This window comes from Epinephelus fuscoguttatus, linkage group LG1, assembly GCF_011397635.1.
Source record: "Epinephelus fuscoguttatus linkage group LG1, E.fuscoguttatus.final_Chr_v1".
NCBI lineage: Eukaryota > Metazoa > Chordata > Actinopteri > Perciformes > Serranidae > Epinephelus > Epinephelus fuscoguttatus.
This window is the reverse complement of record NC_064752.1, coordinates 14808825-14832877: the sequence shown is the minus strand read 5'-3', so window position 1 is coordinate 14832877 and position 24053 is coordinate 14808825. Positions and strand designations below refer to the sequence as shown.

At 40.7% G+C, this 24053-nt stretch overlaps 1 protein-coding gene across 6 annotated transcripts in view; it reads left to right on the top strand.

Annotated features, from left to right (window-relative positions):
- Window positions 1–24053, top strand: part of nav1b (neuron navigator 1b) — a 155416-nt gene that overhangs the window by 46966 nt on the left and 84397 nt on the right. For all 6 annotated transcript variants that reach the window (XM_049591141.1, XM_049591112.1, XM_049591121.1 and 3 more), the window contains exons 2-3: window positions 16258–17069; window positions 17198–17286. In XM_049591141.1, the coding sequence (XP_049447098.1) occupies window positions 16285–17069; window positions 17198–17286 (874 nt within the window). In that variant the 5' untranslated portion in view covers window positions 16258–16284. The remainder of the gene's footprint in view (window positions 1–16257; window positions 17070–17197; window positions 17287–24053) is intronic.

Genomic DNA, 24053 nt, shown 5'->3' with positions numbered 1-24053 from the left:
TGATAAATGTTTGGGGCAGCACTGAGTCCAGACTGATACAGAGTGGGAAACAAAATGTTATTGTTATTTTATTTGTTTATTTTATGTTATTTTATCCTCACACTCTGAGCCAGAAATCTCCACTTCTGTATCACTTACATACACCAAACTCTCCAGTTTTATACTGTTATATTCTGAAGGTTTTTACAGAGGGGTTTGTTCATATATCTTTCATGGCCTGATTAACATGACATTTTATCCCTAAAACATGGCAAAAAATGTATTTATTCATATTTTTTTTTGACTTCTGGTTTGATAAAATGAGATATTCAAAATCCCCTCTGTAAAACATTTTATTCTTATACAACAACAAAGTGAAATAATAATTTTGAGCCTGGCTTTATCCAATGTTTGATTTGTGTATGGAAATGTCTGCAAAATTTGTGGATATTTAATTTCAATCATGCTTCATTTACATATTTAAACATCAAAATAAGTTGTAATACAAAAAAAATTCTTAATTGTGAGTAATCAGCTCTGAAAGTTTTGCTGTGATCCTATTCCTATTTCACCCTTTAAACTGTGTGTAAATTCCTGTTTTATGAGACATCTTTAAGATAAAAAACAACTAAAAAACATAGACTCATGCTTAAAATAATCATCATCTTGAAAACGTGGCATTTTTGTAAATATTAGGTTTAACATAACAGCAGAAAGTACAGTCGAATAATTAAGAATTAAATATTTAATTAGCTATTTAAAACAGATAAATAATGAGGGTTTGTGTAACTGCACATTCTTTATGAGTTCAAACAATTTAAAAATGTTTATTTATTTGTAATTAATACACTTGCAGTTTGGGTCCCAACTTTTACTGTTATTATCTGTTGATGACTTTAAAAAATTCAAATATCAAAAAAGTTATTGTGAGGCCTCTGCTGGCAACCTATGAATCTGTAATTCACTAATGATGATTTACCTGAGGATTTGGAAAGTTACTTATGTAAATGACCTCCTTGTTCACAGTGTTATTTCAGTTTCCCCATAAGTCACCTTGTATATGTTTTCAACAGGATCTAGACACACAGAGACACAGAAAGCTTCACACATTTTTACTTGCCGCAGTCTTTTCTTGGAAGCCTCCAGGATGAGAGCGAAAAGTCGTGTTTTATTTGCTTATGCATGAACTGAATCACTTGTACTATTTTAGGTTCTTTTGCTGCAGAGTTTGGAGAGTAGTCAGGTTTATATCCAACGCACTTCTCTTCTCCTACCTGTTCTAATGACCCAGTTCGCAGAGACTGATGGTCGGCCACAGACAGCTGCCCACACTTTGACTCATCACAGCGCTGCAGTGTGCTGTGCAAGCCGCCTTCCTGTTCCTACGTTAGCCTCAGTTCACTTCAGAGAACTGTGTCAGTTGCATAACTGCAGCATAATTGCAGAGGCAGGTTGTTTCAGTGTGCATAAGGGATTTCATGAAACAACATCCTGAGCTGCTTATGATCCTTTTTTCTGATCCTTCTGGGGCAGTGTCTACTTTTGTCTCAGGTTAAGAGAAATAATTAATGTCAGAGCAGCAGTGTAACCTGGGATAATATATGTGGAAAGACCTTGTTGACCCTGCTCAGCTTTAAAGCTGCAGGCACTGTTGGTTTAAAAAGCCTCTGGTAAATTGAAATTGAAATTTCGCCTTTAATGTGAGTTTTTTTAAAATAAGAAATTCAGCTCCTTCAGGCTTGTGTTTCTTTAAAAGGAAAATCAGGTCACTGCACGATTGAAACAGTCTGTGCATTAGCTTGAAGCAAAATGACAGAAGTTCTCAAAACAACCGTGAATGATTGCAGAAGTCATGCACAGTTTCCTGTTTTCCAGTTCAATGTTGGCATTAAAAAAGATGTTGTGATGACACTTAAAAACATAGAAAGCTTATTATATGTGCCTGGAGCGAAGACTGTAGTTGACTGCGAGTGTGTTTGTGCAGGCAGTGGGCCGTCAAACCTGGTCCCCAGGCCACAGGTGGTTCATTGCACTTTATTTTGTCTCTGTTGACCAGGTGTGAAATGATTCGTAAAAGCATGTTGGAATGAAAACCAGCAGGGGACCAAGTCCAGAAGATTGAAAACGTTTAATGGAGGGATAAACAAGATACAGCTGCTGTGGTGGGCCTGCTGTGTATTGGTTATTAAGCATGAAGCACAGGGCCGGCCCAAGACTTCTGGGGGCCCCAAGCCGGATTTGGTTTTGGGGCCCCTTCTTTGTAATGTGTTCACATGGCACTGAACCAAACTGTGTACTGTCTATACAAGTTTAAGTACACATAATGTACAAATAAAGACTAATGTGAGACCTATGAGCTACAACACTACTTACAATTATTATTTTTTGTTTTGTTTCACAGGGGACAGTGAATTACTTAAAACTGAAAGAGACCAAAAACATGTTAACCATCACAAACTTGTTTCTCATCAAGCTAGCTCAGTTCTTTCATCATGACTGGAGGACTAACTTGCTAATGTAATGACTTATCTTAGATCACTGTGCTCTTAGATTGAATAATAATAATTGAAATAGATAAAGTGGAAAACTGGCACTGACATGACTACACATTTTGCACAGATTGTATCTTTTTAGTGTGGCCACGTAGGACCTAATTTAAAGGAACAGTGTGTAAGATTTAGCAGGATTTAGTGGCATCTAGTGGTGAGGATTGAAGATTGCAACCAGCTGAAACTTCTCCTGGTTCGAATTCTGTCAGTGTTCATTGTTCAGGAGGTTTTTACCAGAAGCTGAGTTATCCACAGAGGTCTCTTCCTCTCCAAAACAAACAGACTAGGTGATTAAAACCAATAAAAACACTGAATGAAGAAGTTTCATGCTCCAAATCAGTGTTTCTCTGATGCTGTTTGGCATGGTGGAGATGGGCCGTTAGCCCAGCACCTGCTAATGTGGGCTCACCTTTTTATTCTGATAACTCGAGATCCAGACTTTCAGGAGTTTTTTTACCAGGAGCCCAATTATCTGCAGAGGTCTCTTCCTTTCCAAAACAAATGGACCTGATAATTTGAACAGGTAAAAACACTGACTGAAGCAGTATATGTTAACAAAAAAATAATAAAAAAAACCCTTTGTTCTTCAGACGCTATTGTCATGAGGGGGCTGCTAACTGTGGTGGCCAGTCAATCAGAAAATGCAAATGGCCCTATCTGTGTGGTTTCTCTGTTCTGGTCTACTGTAGAAACGTGGTGATGCAACATGGCAATGTCCGAGGACAAGGACCTGCTCCCTGTATAGATATAAGTAGACAACAGAAACGCATTGATTCTTATCAGGTGATTATACATTAAAGAAAACATCATGTTATATTCAATTTCTGCCAATATAGCCCCCTAAATCCGACACCATGGACCTTTTTAAAGCATTTTCCTCATAGATATACCTTTATTATCAAATAAACCTCTGGCAAAACCTCCCAATACAATCAAAGTGTCAGAGTTTCCCCAGAAAAATTGTTTATCAGAAGTGACGCCGAGATCCTGAAGCATTTTAGCTTGTTATCAATTTAGCCAATTATTACAATTTCATTAAATATATGCAGGTTGCAATTTTAAATAGTGCCTTTTTTCCCCTCTGACAGTTGATTGTTTTTTTACCCAGTTGTATTTGTTATTTTAAGTGGTCTTCATATTAAGTGAGGTGGCTCACCTCCTCTATAAAACACTGCTATGAAAACACTTAAATTAAAGAGACAATAATACAATTAAATGAAAAAGGCAAATGACAGCTGCATCTGCAGTCGGGTTCCTTCATCATGATTACCTGGTCTTAAAGGACGGCAGCTGCGGATTCGTTTAAAGGAAGCTTTGAAAAACTGGAAACATCCGGGTTTTATCAAAGTGTGCTTAAAGAAAGACATTTTGATAGATGTGCGTAATAAAGTAAATTATGGCTTAATTCCATTCACTTCAACTTCAGAGTCATTTTATTGTGGATGCCGGCTCACTGTCGCACTTTCATGACTTACTGGGACACTTGTATATAACGCAGGCATTGCTAATGTTGCTAGAAACACCTGTAGTGACACCAGAGGCAAAGCACTGAGATGTGTCCAGAGGTACTTGAATGTATCACAGAGAGAGAAACTCATCAATAACTGATTCAATGTGAACTTTCACCCTTTAAAATAAATTTAGTTTGATTGAATTATTTTCGTGTTTACAAACAGCTGCCTGAAGCTGCAGCATTATTCGGGGTGTTGATGATGTCACGGCATTACTGACCATGGTTAATCACTTAAAGTGACTTATAAAGGATAAATCCCTGTAATGGGCCAACAGATTAACTCGCCCGCCTAAATGCCCACTCTAATCTCTTGTGCCATAAAAAGTACAGTGGGAGTTAATGAAAAGAGACAATATGTCAGTGTTTAATGGTTTTATGGTAATCTTTGACTAACTGATGTTCAGCACACATGACGAGAAATGTATGAAGTGATATCTGGAGGTGTTGATAAAACTGAAACATGGTTGAAGCAGACTGCAGGGGAGTTGCTGCTGCAGTCTGCTGTAATGTTGTTACAGTGTGTGATGGACGAGGAGAGAGACTGTGACTATTATTGATTTTGGAGACACAATTTGATTAGGAAAGAAAATTATTCTTTAGCAGGAAACACTCCCTTCAGACATATTGAATATTACTTTATTGTCTGAGGTGGTGTTGTTGTTGCAGAGGGTCTGTAACGGGAAGTTCAGCTCAGGAATTTGAGGAATTTTGCACAATGTCGATGTAAAAATCCTCCATTAACTGACTTTGATTAGTTAGCTAGCTAAGTCACCACATGTCACATTTCACATTTGATAAATAATGGGTTATGTCTGCTTATGTTAGGACAAAAGGTTTGTTTCCATCTGCATATCACATTGTAAATACAGCCTGAGAAAATAACCCCAGTATTTCCATTTTATTCCCAGTATTTCCCATGGAAAGTTTCCACCTTGAATACTGCCAATTTTATCAGAATTTTCACTTGTTAAATCTCTGCAATATTTTTCTTTCCTCTGGAAAACAAAGATACAGCAACAGCTGCAGCTTTGATTGTGTGACACAGTGATTCACTGACCTTCTGCTTGTTGCCACACTGACAGGTGAAGCCGCTCTGTACACACGTTACAGTTTCAATTAATAACAGAACAGATGATTTATTGTTACCTACAGAGGAATGTTTATGCATTAAACAAATTATAAGCTTTATTTTTTCATGAGGACAAATACAAAGCACAAACTGATGCCATATAAAGTAGCACAGGACCAAAACCTAAACTAGTTCACATTTCGTCCCAGATGGGTCTTTATACAATAATACAATTACAAAAACATACTTTTTTTTCTCTATCCATTGCTTGAATGTTTTGTTTACCTGCTCTAATTCCTATTGGTTGGGTGGCTAAAATAAATAACAGTGAAAAAGTCTTGTGGGCAATGTCAGCAATTCCAGTTTAAATCACAAACAAAAAAAAAACTCCAATGCATTTATATTAACAACAAACTACTTGAACTGCACTGTGTCAAGGTGGTTACTATATTTCATTTAACCAAACAACCTATTGATTTTGTCACTCCCAGTGAGCCTGGAATAATTACCAAGACTGAGTCTACAGCCAAATTGGCAGTTTTGTGACATTCTTTCTGGACACAGTGATGCTTTGAGCCAATATCAACATACTGACATACTCACAGTCAGTGTTGGGCAGTAATGCCTTACAGTGATAACATTACTTTTTCCAGTAACGAGTAGTGTAACTAATTACTAATAGAATTTCAGATAATATTACAGTTACTCCAAAACCAAATAACTTGTTACAACCTTACTTCTATTATGGCATCACTAAGGACATGAAATACAACATTACATCAGCTGACTCATTTTCGTAATTGTCGTGCTAGTTAGAAACGCTTACCTTAGTGGCTGGAAAGATTCCTGTTACTTTGATTCTGTGGGGTGGAAAGATGAAAAGAATACTATTGCTGCAGGTAGTCGAACTAACGGCTGCTAAAAACACGTCTGAAATACCTGCTACGACTGACAGCACAACAACGTGAAGCTCCAGGAAATATACTCAACCAAAGGTTAGCTGCTGAGGTCGGCTTTAGTGCTACACAAGCTAAACGGGTCCATGTCATTGGTCCGACAGCCCATTGGTCCGACATCCCATTAGTCCGACTGTCCGTGGTGCTGAACGGCTCCCGGCGGGCGTATTTCTACCTTGATGGTGCGCTGCGACCGGCTCTGGGTCAGCTGGGAAAGGCTTGAGGCGGAAGCAGGCTCACGGCTTATGTGTTTGTCACTTTCTTTTTCATTTTAACCCACACCATGATCTTTTCCTAACCCTAACCAAGTGGTTTTTGTGCCTAAACCTAACCAGACCTTATGCATCATGATAATTTCGGAATGGACTTCGGAACAGTGGGTTTAATATGGTTGGAACAATGGGATGTCGGACCAATGGGCTGTCGAACCAATGGGCAGTTCCCAGCTAAACAACCAAAACTGGATTTTAATCGTGGACAGCTGCTACAAAGAAGTGATGAAGCTTGTGGTTGGATATGTGGTGGATGAAATGTTGCTCCACGAGTGACTCTCCGTCCGGTCACAGGCAAGTGAAGACCCCCAGTTTAAAAAAACCCAAAACATTTGCACGCTATCTAGCCTTCGCTACACTTACCAACAATTATCCTGACATTCACACAGAGACAGACATCTGAATTTTTGGGATATATATTTGCCAATTTTGTAGAGTTTAATGGAAAAGTACTATAACGATGAGTAGTGTAACGAATTAATGTTGACAGGAAGCAGTAAGGAAAGAAATATTTTTACTTCTGAGAAGAATAACATTTTTAGAGTAGTGAGCCCAACACTCCTCACAATGTTTAGCAGGTAAAATGTTTACCATCTTAGTTTAGCATGTTAGCATTCTAGCATTTTCTAATTAGCACTGAACTTGATGTTACGCAGTTTAGTTTTACAGGTATTTGGTCATAAACCAAAGTGTTGATGGCAATGGAGGAAAAGTTGGGATCACCAAAGTTATTACAATGAATGCATTTAGCCAATTTATTGACAGTCTGTCCAACAGTTGTATATTTTACTCTGAAAGCGAACTGAACTGAAAGTGTTGACCTGCTCGAGGCACAATATGGGAAGTCAGGGTAGTCCCTAGGCTTCGTCCTCTGGGGAACACGAATGTCTGTCTAAAATTTCCTGACATTACATCCAATAGTTGTTGAGATATTTTAGTCTGGACTAGAGTGGTGGACTGACCAACTGACATTGCCATCCCTGGAGCCACGCATAATGTCTTCATTAATGTCAGATATCTTAAATGAGCAAACAAGTATCTAGATGAATCAAACGCTATTCTGGTTGCAGTTTGTTCATTTGCATTTTCGTTATCAAATCCTAATTGTAATTAACTAGACTGACTGAAATAATACATGTCATACCTTCTATTTGACGTTACCTGTTACCCATCTTCTTCCACATGGCACGTAAGACCTTCACAGAGCGTCCACTGTGCTTGTCATGTTAATTACGTAATTGACTCATTAAGGTCAGCAAAAATGATTGAGGTCATGTCCATATATGGTACAATATTGTCCTTGTGTTTTTATGCTTTTGTTTACATATGTTGCCAGCATGAGACCAGAGTAAACAGCGGGTTTTCCCTGCCATTTTAAGACTTGGTGCAGTGCCTCAGCCAAAGGGACAGAAAAAAACCCCAATGCTGAAACGATGTCTTTTTTGGGCATGCTGTTTTGTCCTCTTGTCCGTGTCCGTACTGAGTTTTACTTTGGGCAGGACTCTGCTCCTCTACACACACATTTGTTGTTAGTTTTTCACATTCCAGTTCCTCAATAGACATGTAATAAATGTTTGATAAATCCTCCATATAATTAAACCACCCATACGCCCATAAAGGTGGGCAGTAATGCACCTTAAATGCCACTTTCCACCCACCATTAACCAGCAGAAGAAGGCGACGTAGTTGTATTAGTAGAAGGTGAAGAGGATGAGAAGAGAATTTCACTGACTATTTAAAAAGATGGATAAAAGAAAACAAAAGAGAAAAGACATGGTATACCACCAAGCTTTGCATTTCTAACTGATCTGTTGTCAAAGTGTACAAAATAGCTGAAAAACTGTGGTGCTGGAGGGAAACATTAAACACAGAGTGTAGCTTTCAGCTGCCACAAACAATAGTAACACAAAGTCTGGACTGGTGTCACCGCACAGTGTGCCTCCAGCCAAATGTAAGAAGAGCCATGCTTCACTTCTGTCCACTTGCATGTTCATTTGTGCATGTGAATGTGTCTTTTGTGTGCTTTTTGCGTGCACCTTTTTTGAGACACTGTGAGCTGACCTCACTTCATGTTTGCCCCCAACAGAATTCCTCTCTGACAAAGCTGGGACACATGAGGAAGCAGTGAAAATCAGGAATCTGGGACTGAGTGCTATATATAAGAATTAGATCAGGCCTCTTGTAAATCTAGATAGTATGACAGTCTTGAGAAAATTGAATTATGTAGATAATGATGCACTCGTTCAACTCTATTATCTATTGTCGCTCAGCTGGAATGGAAAGAAAGTGGAACACGAAGAGACTGAAGCAGCAGGGTCAAAATCAGCTCTGTGGAGTATCTGCAAGGGAAAGGAAACATTCACAGTTTTATGAGGTGACACCTCACAAGATACGTCTCAATCGCCAGAAAAAATGTGGCATCATACATTACATTTGTACTTAATGATGTAGCAGGTATGTTAAATCTTTACATTTCAACAATCTTGTGGTTAACTTGTGGTTAGGTTTAGGCATAAAAAAACATTAAGTTATGGGTAGGAAAAGATCATGTTGTGACTTAAAATACCTGGTATTGGGGGCACAGTCCTGCCAGGAAAAGTAGCTATGTCTTGTTAAAACGCAACAGCTTTTCTTGGCACTCTTTCCTCTGAGGGGTCGCTCTAGAACACCCATGTTTGGAGCCTAAAAAGCCAATTTAAAAAACACAAGCGTGGCTACAAAACACTCACGATTGGAGCCTAAAAAACTGATGGAAAAGCAAAGCACTGATGAATTGAGCCTAAAAAGCCGTGGGAAACAGAATGACGGGTTGCTACGAAATACCCATGAATAGATCTTAAGAAGCAGATGGTAAAACAGACAAGTGGCTACAAAACACCTACAAATTGAGCCTAAAAGGCCAAAGGAAAATACAGATGGGTGGTTACGACACACTGAAAAAAGAGCTTAAAAAGCAGATGGTACAACACAGACAGGTTGCTACAAAACACCCACAAATAGATTCCAAAAAGCAGATGGAAAAACACAGACGTGTCACTACAAAACACCTGCGAATCGAGGCCAAAAAGCCGTTGGAAATACCAGTGGGTTGCTACAAAATAGCCTAAAAAGCAGATGGAAAAATAACGAGTTGCTACAATAAGCTGACAAATAGAGCCTAAAAAGCCCATGCTAAAACACAGACAGGTCACTACAAAACACCCACAACTAGAGCCTAAAAAGCCGATGGAAAAATACTGACACGTTGCTACAATATACTGAAAAAATAAAGCATAAAAAGCCTATGGTAAAACACAGACAGGTTGCCACAAAACACTCACAACTAAAGCCTAAAAAACCGATGGAAGAACACAGACTGGTCCCTACAAAACATCTATGAATTGAGTCTAAAAAGCCGTTGGAAACACCAATGGGTTGCTAGAAAAAAAATATGAATAGAGCCTAAAAAGCAGATGGAAAAATAGAGATGAGCTGCTACAATATACTGATAAATGCAGCTTAAAAAGCTGATGGTAAAACAGACAGGTTGCTACAAAACACCCACGGATAGAGTCTAAAAAGCCGATGGAAAAACACAGGCGGGTCGCTACAATATCACCCAAGAATAGAGCTCAGAAAGCAGGTGGAAGGCACTGCAGGTCACTTCAGAACACCCATGAAGAGTGCTTAAAAAGCAGATGGAGGGCACTGACAGGTTGCTACAAAACACCCACATTTTGTGCATTAAAAAAGCCAATGGAAACACAGCACTGACTCACTTAAACATCCAGTTTAGTTGTTTGATGGTCTTGAACCAACAAAGATTGGCAACTAGGTGACACTCATTCAATATATTACATAAGAAATGTTATGATACGTATGAAATGTGCAAATGTACCGTATTTGTAGTTTGCAGAAACCTACCATGCCAACATCTTCTTCTGGCTGCTGGGCTGCAAGATGACATTTGACAAAACAGTAATTACAGAAGGCACCATAAGCCCTAAAATGATCCACTGAATGAGGATCATTTCCAGATTTGGTCAACTATTTTAAGACAGTCATTTATTTTCTGTCACTTTTGATTAATAGCATTTAGAAAAATAGATTCCTCTGGTGTCTTATGAATGCATTATCAGACCCTTTGGCACTGCAATGAAGAGGCTTCACCAAAGGAAAGTGATCCTGTGTCGACATGTTGTTGGTCTGTAGAGTATCTTTAGTTTGGCCCTTGGGCTGATTATAGGTTTGGAGGTCTGGGGCAGTTTTAGCTCCTTGCACCGCTGGCAGGCTGGATACTTTGATGATGGCAGGCTGAAAGACTGGCATGTTAAAAAGGAGCTCAAAGTCACATTCAGACAAGAGCCCCTGGGGGAGAAACAAAGCATGATGTCACCAGAGAAAGATCGAAATATGAGTCACTAATACATTTGTTCATAATGGTGAAGTGTGTGTGTGTGTGTGTGTGTGTGACACTAGAGAAGTATGTAGGGCTGTAGATGTGAAGACATGTAGTTTCCCTTCAGCTCTCACTGGCTTGTCGACGTCCAGCATTGATTTGCCCCCACTCACTTTAAGCAGCACGTGGGTCTAAATTGTATTACTGTAAACTGCATCATACTGTTAAGAGTAGCTCGTCTCTGTGGAGAGCAGGCAAGTCTGCACTGCACTGCACTGCACTGCTCTGTTGTCTTCTTATTGTCTCTGTGCTGAGGATTCACTAATATTGGACATGTATTCACTCAGGTAAGACGAAACATCCTGCCTCATTCACCCCTGATGCTTTAGTCGCTCAATATCTGAATTTGCATGCGTGTCCATACTGTGTATCGATATTGGAAGAATATTTGTATTCGTATTTGGCATTTGATTCCAACTGTATTTCCTTAAATGCACCATGTCAGTTTCCTGCTGTGTTACTTGCACACACTTGTGTTATTTACATGAGAGCATCTATGAGTCAGTGTTTGTCGTGCACATTTCAAGGCTTCACTTCTCTTTATAAATAAGATGTGAGGAGGAGAGATATGAAAAGAAATGGGAGAAACAACAAGAAATGCAACAGAGGAGGAATCCTCTCTAAGCACTACAGACTTACAGAAGGTTTCACATGAACATAGATAAAATTAGCAGTAACATTATTGTCATATTAAGGGATTATATTGTAATATTAATTTTAATATGAATTTCTGCTTAAGTAATTGTTTTAGTTATTCAGACATAATCTTTATAGACTAATCTCCATTCGAAGAATCCCCAGTAACTTCAACTTTTCCAGTTATCCTTGTTAATTATTGTGCTCTTCAGAGCGTGGAACAAGCTTAAGAATCTCCCTCTGTGTTTTTAACTTTATTCTGTTGTAGTCTTTACATTAATCTACTTAACAGTATTTTTTTGTTGTTGATTCATCTGCCAGATATTATCTCAATTAATTGTTATGCCCAATCCAAAACCCAGTGATTATTACAACTACATAAAACAGAGTAAAGTGCAAATACTCACCTTTTTAAAGGTGTGTTTTGCTGGAATTGTAGGTTACTGTGTTTCCAGTGAAAGTGAAAGCCAACCCCAGATTCACTTTCGTTTTGGAACGAGCTTTGTCCACTTGGCCTTTTGCCTCACCATATTTGTGTTTTTTCTGCACCATGTCTGCAATTTTTGAAGCTTCCTCTCGGATGTGTGCTGCTCACATTCTGGCACCCAGTTGCTACCTTTTTGTAGGGTGCTTTCGGACCTAGAGTTGTCTTGCTTTGGTCTGAATCAGAGACTGATGTTGTTAGAAAGTTGCATAGCTGCCTAGAGTTGGTTCGTGTTCTCACAGCAGCATTTACAAGCGGACCAGATCAAATGCATTGTGTGAGAAAGCTGCTTTTGATTGGTCAGGATTTCCATGTGGGAAAAATCCAGGAAGTAAACAAAACGTAGAAGAAGAGAACACTTGCAAGATAAATGTGACACTTTCTAATGTCACAATAGAGGGACAACTACGCAGGTTGATTTTAGCGCTGCTCATCGTGGACTATATTGCTGTCATTGTTCATTTTAGTCAAACCATACAGTTTGAAAACGAGGCACGGCTCCAACTAGAAAACAATGTTTTGATGCATTGGATGTGCTGAATGTGCATATTAAGGCAGTACAGGAGGAGGTGCACATTAATAATCCTCCAGGACTGTAACATGCTCATGTTCAACCCAAACAATGTGTCATGTGACTGCAGTTGGTTCAGATCCAGGTCAGAACACGTTCTCACCACAAATGAACCGCACCAGAGTTCAGTTGTAACTGGCCCGAGACCACCTCTTCAAGAAGGTCTCAGTGCGGTTGTTTTGGTGCGCACCTGAGTGTGATTGCTGTGTTCACACCTGCCCAAACAAATCACACTTGGGGGGCAAACGATCTTGAGTTCAACTGATCCAAACCAAAGAGGGCAGGTGTGAAAGCACCATGAATGTCTTGAAAGGTTTGGACACCCTCCTGCTCGGAGAACTGGATACAGCAATGAAGGTGGCACCTTGTATGGTAGCGTCGACCACCAGTGTGTGACTGTGTGTGTGAATGGGTGTATGTGACATGTAGTGTAAAAGCGCTTAAAGTGGTTGAAAGACTAGAAAAACGCTATACAAGTGCAGTCCATTTACCATGTCTAAAAGGAAAGTGGCTTTAGAGTCCCAGAAGTGTGCAGCCAAGAACCTTAAAGTAACAAAAGCTTAAATGGATCAGCATTAGAGTATCAAACTGAGGACATTATACACTGATAATGTAAAGAATGTAAAAATGTATGGAGGAGTAAATCTGAATCGATCACTAGGATTTGTTGAGATGTTTTTCAGAGAAATTCTGTTTCAAAATGCTGAATATGAATTAAGTGGGAATGGTCTTCGTTAGCTGGTGAATATATTCCGATAAAGTATTAGACATTGTTACTAATAGTTTAGTTTATGGTCATCTTACACTATTGTCAGCTTTAGCATGAAGGTAAGAAGGGATGGAGGGATGGAGTTGGGGTTACTAATGGAGCCCCCACCCTTGCCTCTTTGGATGAGAGGTGCAGTCTGCAGGGCCGTGGTGGGGACAGCCGGTCTTGGCACGGCCTGAAAGGAGCCGTTCTCCTGCTGCATGTGCCAAGTGGTGTCAGTCTGCCACTGGCTTTCACAGCACGCCTCACACTGGAGGTTGTGGCTAGAGGACCGGGAATACATTAGGAAAAGCTGTTAAAACATATGGTGCCTTTTTTAGAAGCAACTGATGCTTTGATTGATTTTAGTGGCGGCGTTTGATTATTCTTAATCTTATTTTAAATACAACATAATGCAGATTTTAGTTTCTTTTAATCCTTATTTAACCTTTTGATTTGTCAGATCAGCTGTTTCACTTCTTCACTTCTGACTGCAACCAGAAGTGCTCAAGAGTTTCATTCACTTTCTCTATGTCAGTGTTTCTCCCACTTGAGGAATCTGAAGCGATGACTCGTCTGGTTCTCAGACCTTTAGGCTACTTTGATGTTGAAACTGATACATAATGGTATAACGCTCCTTCCCCTCAAACCATCCTCTCCTCTTTCTTCTTTCCCACTGGCGTACATTCACATTTAGTCAGTACCTCTGTGGTGAGAGAGCTTCTCTCTGTGAGGCAGACACCCTGGAATGCACAGCTGTTTTACAGTATTTTCTACTGTATAAATATTCAATGAAAGCTTGTTATCCATCATGCAGCACACAGAGAGGATCGATGTCCACAGCCTCGCTCTGACAAGTGCTTTATATAGACATGTGCACACCACAGTCACACTCACACCTAACATACAGTGCTGGCCTTTTTGATTCACACATTAAGTTTCAACACCTTGGTTATTTTTTTTTTTTTTTAATCAACCTCTTCTTATTATATTTCAGTAGGATGGATTCAATATGTAGAATTGGCAGTAACTCAAAGATCCACTTATATTCAAGAGGTAACTCCAAACGATGATGTAAGCATGTCGGCTGTTTCTAGTGTTTGTCAAACTTTTCCTTTAATTCCAGTTTGGAAAATACACTTTTTCTCTTTCTTGCCAAAAGTTAGATGAGAAAAGTGATATCCCTCTTACACATGTGACTATCAGTCTTCTCATCTAACCCTTGCCAAGAACAGAACAAGAGGGTTTACCAAAATGTCAAACTTTTTCTTTTAATTTTAAAACCTCCATTTTGGGAAGGTCGAGGATTTGCCAATAATTTACTGTAAATTAAGAGTTCTTGAGTAGAACAAAAGATGTTTGCATAATGCTGTGAATGTTAAGTGTTCATGAATCAGTCTGTCAATTTTACATATGACCAATGTGGTTATTTTGAGAATAGTTTTAAGAATTCATCTTGAGTGTTCTCTTTTAAGCGCTGGATGGTTCTGGTTAATAGTTTGATCACAACATTGCCATTAAAGCTGGGGTAGGCAGTTTATTTTGTCATCATTGTGTAAAAAAAAAAAATCCTGTAATAAACTTTGAGTATATTGTAATTAAAGTGAAGTAAGAGAACACTAGACTTTTGCACCCTCTATTGACTCTGTGTTTTAAGCTTTAGAAAATTTAGGCCATGACGGGAGACTTTGGCCAATCACAGGTCATTTCAGGGAGACTGTACTAATACTGTCATGCCAATAAAGCTTATTGAACTGAATTGAGAGGGCGTTCCTATTGGCTGTTCTACAAATGCAGATGTGCATGCAGTCCCTTCAGATGGTGAAAACCTGATACAGTGGTGGAGAATCCTGCAGAGGTAGCTGCAACTCAAGTATCAGCAACAACTGCCTCCACTGTAAAGCAACCCAAAAAAGGAAGATGGACATATCAAAAATTAAGTCTAAAAAAGAGTCTTACAATAATGAAATAAAAAATGTACCAATATTGGGGAAGGGTTTCAGAGGTGGAACGAAAATGTTGCTTGTAGTTTAGCCACTGCTCTAACTGCCCTGACTCACTGCCAGATTTGCAAACTTTCTGTTGCTGTTGCTCACAGTTTGTCCAGTTGTGCCGCTGGCCTTCAGCCCGCTGGGAAACCCTGAACAGGGGCGTCTGTGCTGGCCGAATATGAGCCGTTACAGCTGTTGACCAAAGGTCCATCTCCAGAATTGCTGCCTGCTCTCCTCCTGGCAAAGTGCTCCACAGCAGCAGGGAACGAGAATTGATGGGGTAGATGTGTAGACATGAATGGAGGTAGAGTGGCCATGGCGTGGCTAGCATTAGCTTGCTAATTCTTGTCTCATCTGTGGTCTGATAAACGGAGAGAGAAAAGAGCAGGACAAGAATTGGCCGAGCGTGTGAGCTGTGTCTAATGCTACATTAAAATGAAATTAAATGCATTGACGCACGGGAAACGGTGGATAACTGCATGATGGCATATGCTCGTGGTTGTCTGGTGGGAGGAGCTTAAGACAAAGAGGGGAGAGCTGCAGGAGGAGGGTGTATTTTCAAAGTTTGCTGTTGTTTTAGCCGAGTCCAGATTTCAAGTCAACACTTTTCTTTCTACTCTATATGCTGTACCTTGTTCTTTTATGTCAGCCATTTGTCTGAAGAAGAGAGTTGAATGTTTCCTGTTGAGTTTAATGAGGTTTGGGAGTTATATTTAGTGTGCAGATACTTGCTGCATCTTCTATTTCTAACACTTCTATCTGTTTTGGACATTCTTTGAGTAAAACTAAATCCTTGAAACATGTTTCAACCTTGTCTCTGTCATTGTTTCATGTATTTCATTATTCAGGATGTTGCATAGAGAACACTGCTATGAATCTTTACTTGTACTGTAGCTGTAGTTCTGGTCTGCAGCTTTTACTTTTTATGGTCTTGCTCTGAATTATAAACGTGCAGTTTCTTTGAAGCTTACTGTTTTTATGGTGATATATCATTTTAGAAGCACAAGAAATGTGTATTCTAAGAATTTGTGTCTTTTTCTGTCCTCTCCAGACGTCAGCCCAGTGACTGTCATCAACCATGAGCGGTGGAGTGAATATCAAAGTCATATCCCAGACTCAGAGCGACGCAGGTGTCAGCTCCACTCTGCCTTTACCTCGAAGCATGATGCCTCTCTCCAAGATGGATCCCAAACAACAGTACAGCAGCCCCTCCAACCCCACACTGCAGTATCAGCATGCGGCCAAGCGACGGCCCTCCTATTCTTCATCCTCTGTGTCCTCGGGTCCTGCGGAGCTGCTGAGAGGTGCAGCTTTAAAGAACCACCTGCTGCAGCAAAAAGCTGGCATGTATTCTCACAGAGGCCCAGCAGCTACAGAACGAACTGATGGCACATGCTCTGCGTACAGCAGCCCTCAGATACCAAAGAGGGAGGTCCGACGCTCCAAAGACACGCTGGACCTCCGTGCCAGCACGATGACCCAGAAGGCTTTGCGAGACCTCCAGTTAAGACGAAACACCAACAAAAACTGGACCTTTGGGAAATATCGTATGAGGAGTGTGGACAACGAAGATGAGGATGACGCCTTGTGTCGGCTCTCTGCTAATGTTCACTTAAGCCAGGGAAGAGGACGTCTCCTTTATAATAAAGGAGCAAATGGGAATGAGATACCAGGGGTGTCCTCAGCTGGAATGGGAAACATCCAGAAAGAGACAAGGAACATCTCCAACCAGCACCTGGGAGCTCCTGAAAGAGACGCGTCCGGCAACAAATCAAAGTCTCCTCAACCGACATTCAACATGCCACGCAGGATGAGTGAGCCAGGAAGAGTCAACATGGCCACTGTTGCTCCCTTCAGGTTCAGGTGAGGGCAGTGTTTCACCTCTTTAAGATGGGAAGATGAGCGGCATTCACAGACTGCAGTGTATTTTTAGGACACATCGAATATGATGCAGCATTGAACCTGTTTTTTGTTTCTTTCATTTCCTAAAGGTTTCAGGTCCATGAGGTCACAGACCCCACCCTCGATGATCTTAGTGACTGTTCCTCGGACTCCATGGAGGTCTGCTGTGACGATCTCGGTGAGTGTCTGTGAATCTCCTCCCTCTGATCTTTTCATACAGGAACTATAGACACACCTGATGCTCTAAACCAGTTGTTCTTAATCCAGTTGTTTGGACTGATCCAAAGAAGTTGACTAGACATGAAAGAAAAAACACGATCCTAGATTTTTTGTTTCTTTTCTTTTGAAATACTGAAAATTCGTCTACTTGAGGCCTCTAGAAAATATTCAAGTGAATTAATATGAGAAACAAAAATCACTTTTTGGCTGAACTGCTTAAAACTCAGGGCACCTTGGTGGCATAAAGGCCCAGACACACCAAACCAACATCAAAGAATTAGTGGTAGCGAAATCCAACTGTTGCGCCGCCCATGTCTCATCCAAAAAGTTGCACTTAAACCAATTCTGCAAAGACTACAGCCTATGGCCAACTTGTGCGAAAGTTCCACGGCTACATGAAATGTAATAACTCTCCATACCAGCAGGCAACTGTTGTCTGTATTCATCATTCAGAAAGAGAAACTGGAAGACCGACAGGACGGATTTTGGAGCTAGGTTAAAAGGCATTTGTCATTTCTCTCAACTTTAACTTACCCCGGTGTACCCTCATGTAACTTGTACCCCGCCTCTCGCCAGGTGTCACCTGGGATAGGCTCCAACCTCCAGCAGGATAAGTGATTACGGAGAATGAATGAATGCAAAAACATACCTCATATAACACGTTTGTTTTGACTCACGTCCTCTTACTTGTAGTTGTTTACTTTCCTCAATTCAGTTTCTCTTTTCGTGCACTGAGCTAAACTGTCAGCCAGAATGATTTCACTTACCGATGGGCTCCGCCACTGATTCAACATGCTGAATCAGCCGAAAACAACCAACAAGGGCCAATTAGTGTCAACAGTATGGCACACATTGCAAAAACAAGGGGGATAGATGCTCACTGACGGCCAGACGTTAACGATGAAGCGTCAGCTTGGTGTGTCAGAGCCCTCAGAGTTAACACACAGACCATTTAATACAGCATCCCTAGTTTGTGTCCAGCTGGAGGTGTTTCCTGTCATGTCTTTCCTGTCAACTCTCCAATTAAAGCGCAAAATCACCCCAAAATGCTTATAAAAATGAAGTGCCTGCAGCTCAGACATATGCAGACGGTGACGAGAGGTTGCACAAATCTTTTAAGGGGTCACAAGCCAAAGTAGTTGGGAACAACTGCTGTGTATCTGCCAATGAGCAGAAACTCTGATGCTCATTAATGAAGCAGGCTGATATCTGACATCATTAAGGATCTTAGAATGAGCAGACTGTCCATAAAGTTTAATCACTTCATCGACTTATAATTGAATTCACCCTCTGTCCTTTAGAGGTATTTGTTCTTTCTCTACAGTGTCAGAAAGAGTTACTTAAATGTTGGGAAAAATAAACTTTTTTGCTCAGTTCACAGAGTTCATCCAGTTAGTTATGCAAAACCCAGTTTTTCCAATTGTATTATATTGCATCCTGTAACACCCAAGCTGTAATGTGGCTGAGTGTTGACACTGGACTCTGTTCAGCGTGGCAGTTGTTCTCACCAGAGCCGCTGCCAACTCAACAACGAGAGCTTCATGCTGTACGTACCACCTGTTATGTGTATCAGGATTTCCTGAAGTGCTTTGCTTCTTTCTTTATGTGCGTGTGGGAAAACAAAAATCCTTGGCAGAAAACACTTTTCTCAAATCACACGGCACTGTTAATGCTGAGCTGTTTCCTCAGTGATTCTCTGTCTCCGGTGTGCCATCGTGATTACATGTACGTCATTTCTGTCAGTGCAGCATAAAACATTAAAAGTTGAATGTTGTTTGTTTTGACCTGAAACAACTCTGCAGCTCAAACATCATGTTGCTTAGAGACTCACACACACAAACATGACGACGTGTGTACACAAACACACACACATGCACACACACACACACACACACACACACACACACACACACTGTATTTGGTCAATATTTCATTATTTTAGGGATCTCTGAATATCTTGCAGAGTGAATGTAATTCACCATTAGCAGATACGACCACAACAGTTCAATCAATTAGTTCCAATTAGAGAGAGATTACATAATTAAAGATCTGCTGTAAATAAGTGATATTGATTTAAGTAAGTAAGCAGACGCTATTGACTCAGGGGTTAAACAGCTGTGACCACAGAACAGAATTAATACTTAAACATGTTTGTTATCTGAGTTCACATTTATGGATTGGTAGATATTTTTCCACAAGCCTCATCATTAAACTTTATTTGACTCACTGTTGGAGAAAAAATCAAGTTCTTTCCAGACCTCAGACCAAATAACTGAAATGCACCTGTCAAACACCAGCTAATGGAGTCTGCAGCCACACTCGCAGCTCTGTGAGGCTGAGCTGAGACCATAGACTTTAATAATAATGGACGTAGCTACCATGACGTCACCCATTGGTTTGTGGACTCCTGTTTTGAAGTCTGCAGTTCGACATCTTGGTTGTCACCGAGCCAGAAGTGACCATGTTTTAGCCAGAGGCTTACACTGTAGAGGAGGGAGGGGTGGATGTGACTGAGAAGCAGAGGAAACTATCAGCAGACAGCCTGTCACTCAAAGCAGCCTTGCCCTTAATTAACTTTAAGCCTCGCTAAAATGTAAACAGGTGAGTTATAAATTAATCATCCTGGAAATCTATCGGTAAAAAAAATAATAATGATTTGGGTTTTTTTTTTTTTCCTTTACCTCTGGAGGCACTGCCCGGTAGTTTTTCGACTAAAGGAAGTGCAGGGGCCTCGGGGATCGCTCACCCCCTTCACTTCATGCGGTGCCCCCAGTGTTACACTCCTACCTGCAACTCGAACCAAACGGCGGTAAACAACATGGATCTTTCAGAAGAGCAGTTTGACAAGATTTTCGCGGAAGTTGCAACTCTACATAAAGGGGATAACGTTAGAGTTGGGTAATGTTATAACGTGAATTACCGTTAACTTAAGTGTTAAGACTTACCATTTCGAACTGCAGACATGTCTTGACTGGACTTCTTTTGGAGTATAAAAATGTTGCCGCTAATGCCCTTTTTTTCCTGTCGTGAAGAGTGGAAGGTGTGCTGGTGGATGCACAACGCTTGTAAGTTGTGTTGTTGTCCATGTTTTTCATGTTGACGAGACGGCGTTTTGGGTGGAGCGGTCGCCATGGACGCAGAGCTTGCTGTTTCTGTAGGTACACATTTACCTCTGAACATTTTATAGACTAAACAACTATCCATCCATCCATTTTCATAACTGCTTATCCTCTTGAGGGTCGCAGGGGGGGGCTGGAGCCTATCCCAGCTGAGGCAGGGTACACCCTGGACAGGTCACTAGACTATCACAGAGCTGACATATAGAGACAGAAAACTATTCACACTCACGTTCACACTTACGGCCAATTTAGAGTCACCAATTAACCTGCATGTCTTTGGACTGTGGGAGGAAGCCGGAGTACCCAGAGGAAACCCACTCTGACACAGAGAGAACATGCAAACTCCACACAGACGGGCTCCCCAATCCTGGGATTGAACCAGGTGAAGTAACAATGCTAACCACTAAACAACTAATCGATATTTTAAAATAAATAGTCTGCATTTCATTCAACAATGAAAAAAATCATTAGTCGCGGCCCAAATGTCAATATTGGGATGATATTGTAGGTGAAAACAATTTGCTCTGGCTGGGGAACTTGAATCCCACTCACAGGATTCACGTATAGACAAGCACAGGCAGAGTCCAGATTTTAAAGTTCAGAATTTATATTGAAAATGAATACAGCAGGGCGTTACAGCACAGGCAAATGAATGATGTCGTTGTCCACAGGTAACAAATGTAACAGGCTTGATGATTGTTTGACTGACCTGTGGTTCATGGGCAAACACTCATCAGGTCAACGAATGCGGCTTGAGGATTGGATGAGATGGAATATCATGAATTGTGACCCTCCAACGCTTCCTTCTCATACATGGCTGTAATCTAAGACAATACTTCATATCATGATTGATCTAATATCAATATATTGTCCAGCTCCACCTCTGGGTACCGTTAATGTATCCACCAAAGTTCAATCCATCCAGTATTTGTGGAGATATTTCAGTCTGGATAAAAGTGTTGGACTCGTCAAAAGACTGATCCATCCATAGAGCTGCCAGTGTGGCTAAAAGGAAAATATGAAAATTAAAGTTTGATATGAAAACAAATTTAGAAACTGGCATTATAATTAAATGCCTTTTTTATTTTTTTTATTTTGTAAGGAATCTGAGCTAAAACACTACCTGTTAGCAATTAGCATCTGTCTGTTTAAACTGGGCAATTATCTCCCTGTTCTCTTTTAAATTGGTAGTGCAACTAATTAAATGGCAGCAGCACCGTGTTTAAAACCCAAGTTACCAGCCTGAGTCATTTTGGCGAAAACGTCTGATATCTTCGCTGCTTCTGATCAACCAACATGCAGAATCGTTAGACAACGACCTCATATAATTGCTCCAGGCTATTATAAATCCCTTTAACTGTCTCCTTAATTATCATAATGAGTCTGAGGGGGTGAGAGCCTCCAGCCAGGCTCCTCAGGGACAGACAAGACCAGAGACTGAGTGGTCTTCAGCTGAGGGTGGACAGATGCAGGACTGAGAGATTGAGTGGTTTGATGGGAGGATCGGCTTTCACCTCCTGTCCGGGAGTTCCTCCCGTCCCCACTGGACGGGCCTGAGGGACGCTTAAATTCTGTTTTTGACTGTAGAGCAGAGAGATGTGTCTTTGTACGTTGTCATCTGGCCTCAACTACAAGTTAGCTGGAAGATGAAAAATAGGGCTTGTTTCTAATGACGGTTCCATCCAGTAGGAAACATCTGCAGAAACTGAAGCTCGGTGAGGATCTCTGGTGAGAAATCTTACTTTAAATCGGCTAAAGTTTCACAGGAGGGAGACTCACTGCTCCAGGATCCATAAAAAAACAGCAAATTAATCACTCTGGTGATGTTTAAACAAGATGGTTTTACTTTTTTGTATCGTCTACGGCAGCTTGAGTTTACCATGAATAGATGATGTTTGCTCAGCACATGTAGAAACCCTCACAACTGTTCAGGTCGGTCTTCATCCCTCAGGCCGCTCACATTCCAGTAAGCAAAATGATTCCATTAGATCTCTATTTAGGGGCTTTTATCTTACAATAATTACCACATGACATAACGCCAATCTTCACGTGAGCCTTTAACACCGTGCTTCGATCGTCATGTGACTGCGTGCCCATTTAAATTCAGGCTCTCTGTGGTTTTCCCCTCTGAGCACATGTGGAGGTTTTTAAATCCACAGCATTATCGCAGCTGAGCAGCCCCAAAATGATTACATGTGCTGTCCAGGGAAATATATACGTAATAGACAGCTGTGTAACTGTGCTGTCATACCATGCACACACATAAACACACACACAATTACTCAGATGGCCGGTGAAAGAGTGAGAATCAGACCCAGATGTGAAAGAGACCAAATGAAAGATGAAGCTCCGCCCAGCCCCTCTCCTGAGGAGTGGTGACAACTGAGAGTTTCTTTGTTTTATCTGCAGAAGTTTGTCCTGTAGTTGTTGTTGGGACATTTCACTGAAAAACAAAATCTCCGCTTGATGGTAGCTCTAAAGAAACATCATGGGATCACTAAAATCTGGATGTTAAAATATGGGCTTAAAGGGACAGTTCACCGCAAAATCCAAAACACATATTTTTCCTCTTACCTGTAGTGCTTTCTATCAGTCTAGATTGTTTTGGTGTGAGCTGCAGAGTGTTGGAGATATCAGCCGTATAGATGTCTGCCTTCTCTCCAGTATAATGGAACTAGATGGCACTCAGCTTGTGGTGCTCAAAGCGCCAAAAAAATGCATTTGAAAAACTTAACATCAGTGTCTCTTTCCAGAAATCATGACCCAGTTACTCATGATAATCCACAGACTTTGATGTGAGCAGTTTCATGTAGGAACTAGGGCTGCAACGATTAGTCGACTAATCGATGACTAATCGACTATTAAAATAATCGGTGACTATTTTAGTAGTCGACTAATCGGTTTGAGTCATTTCTCATAGAAAAGTACTATAAAAGTGCCCCAAAGTACTCTTACTGCAGCTTCTTACGTTCAAATATTGGCAGCTTTACGCACTCTCCCGTGACAGTGAACTAGAACACTTTGGCGTGAGTACGAAACAAGACACTAAATGACGTAATTTTGGGGTTTGGGCGAGACAGAGCGGCATTTTTCAACATTTTAACACATTTTTCGATGAAATGATTAGTCGGCTAATCGAAGAAATAATCGACAGATTAGTTGACAATGAAAATAATCGTTAGTGGCAGCCCTAGTAGGAACTATTGTCTTTCTACTGAACTACATTTATCAACTGTATCACTGCGCAGAAGGATGTGTGCATGTACAGTACTCATGAACAAGAGGCTCGTGCTCATGACAGCTCAAGATGTAAACATTAATGGCATCCTCCCTGGCTCATCAGTAATGTTAGCTAGCTCAGTGGTGCTAGGTGAGCTAGCAGTAGATGCGTGCTTTCTTTTACACAGTGATACTGCTGGTGGGTATAGTTCAGTATAAAGAAAAAAAGTACCTACATAAAAGTAATCACAACCAAGGGTCAACCTTTGGGGGTGAAAAATGAAGGCAGTGCTTAAGTGCCAAAAACTGCACTTCCTCTAATGACCACTTGAGGCTGGCTCCAGAAACTGCTTGATCCACATTATACCCCCATGTTAAAATGCCCAAC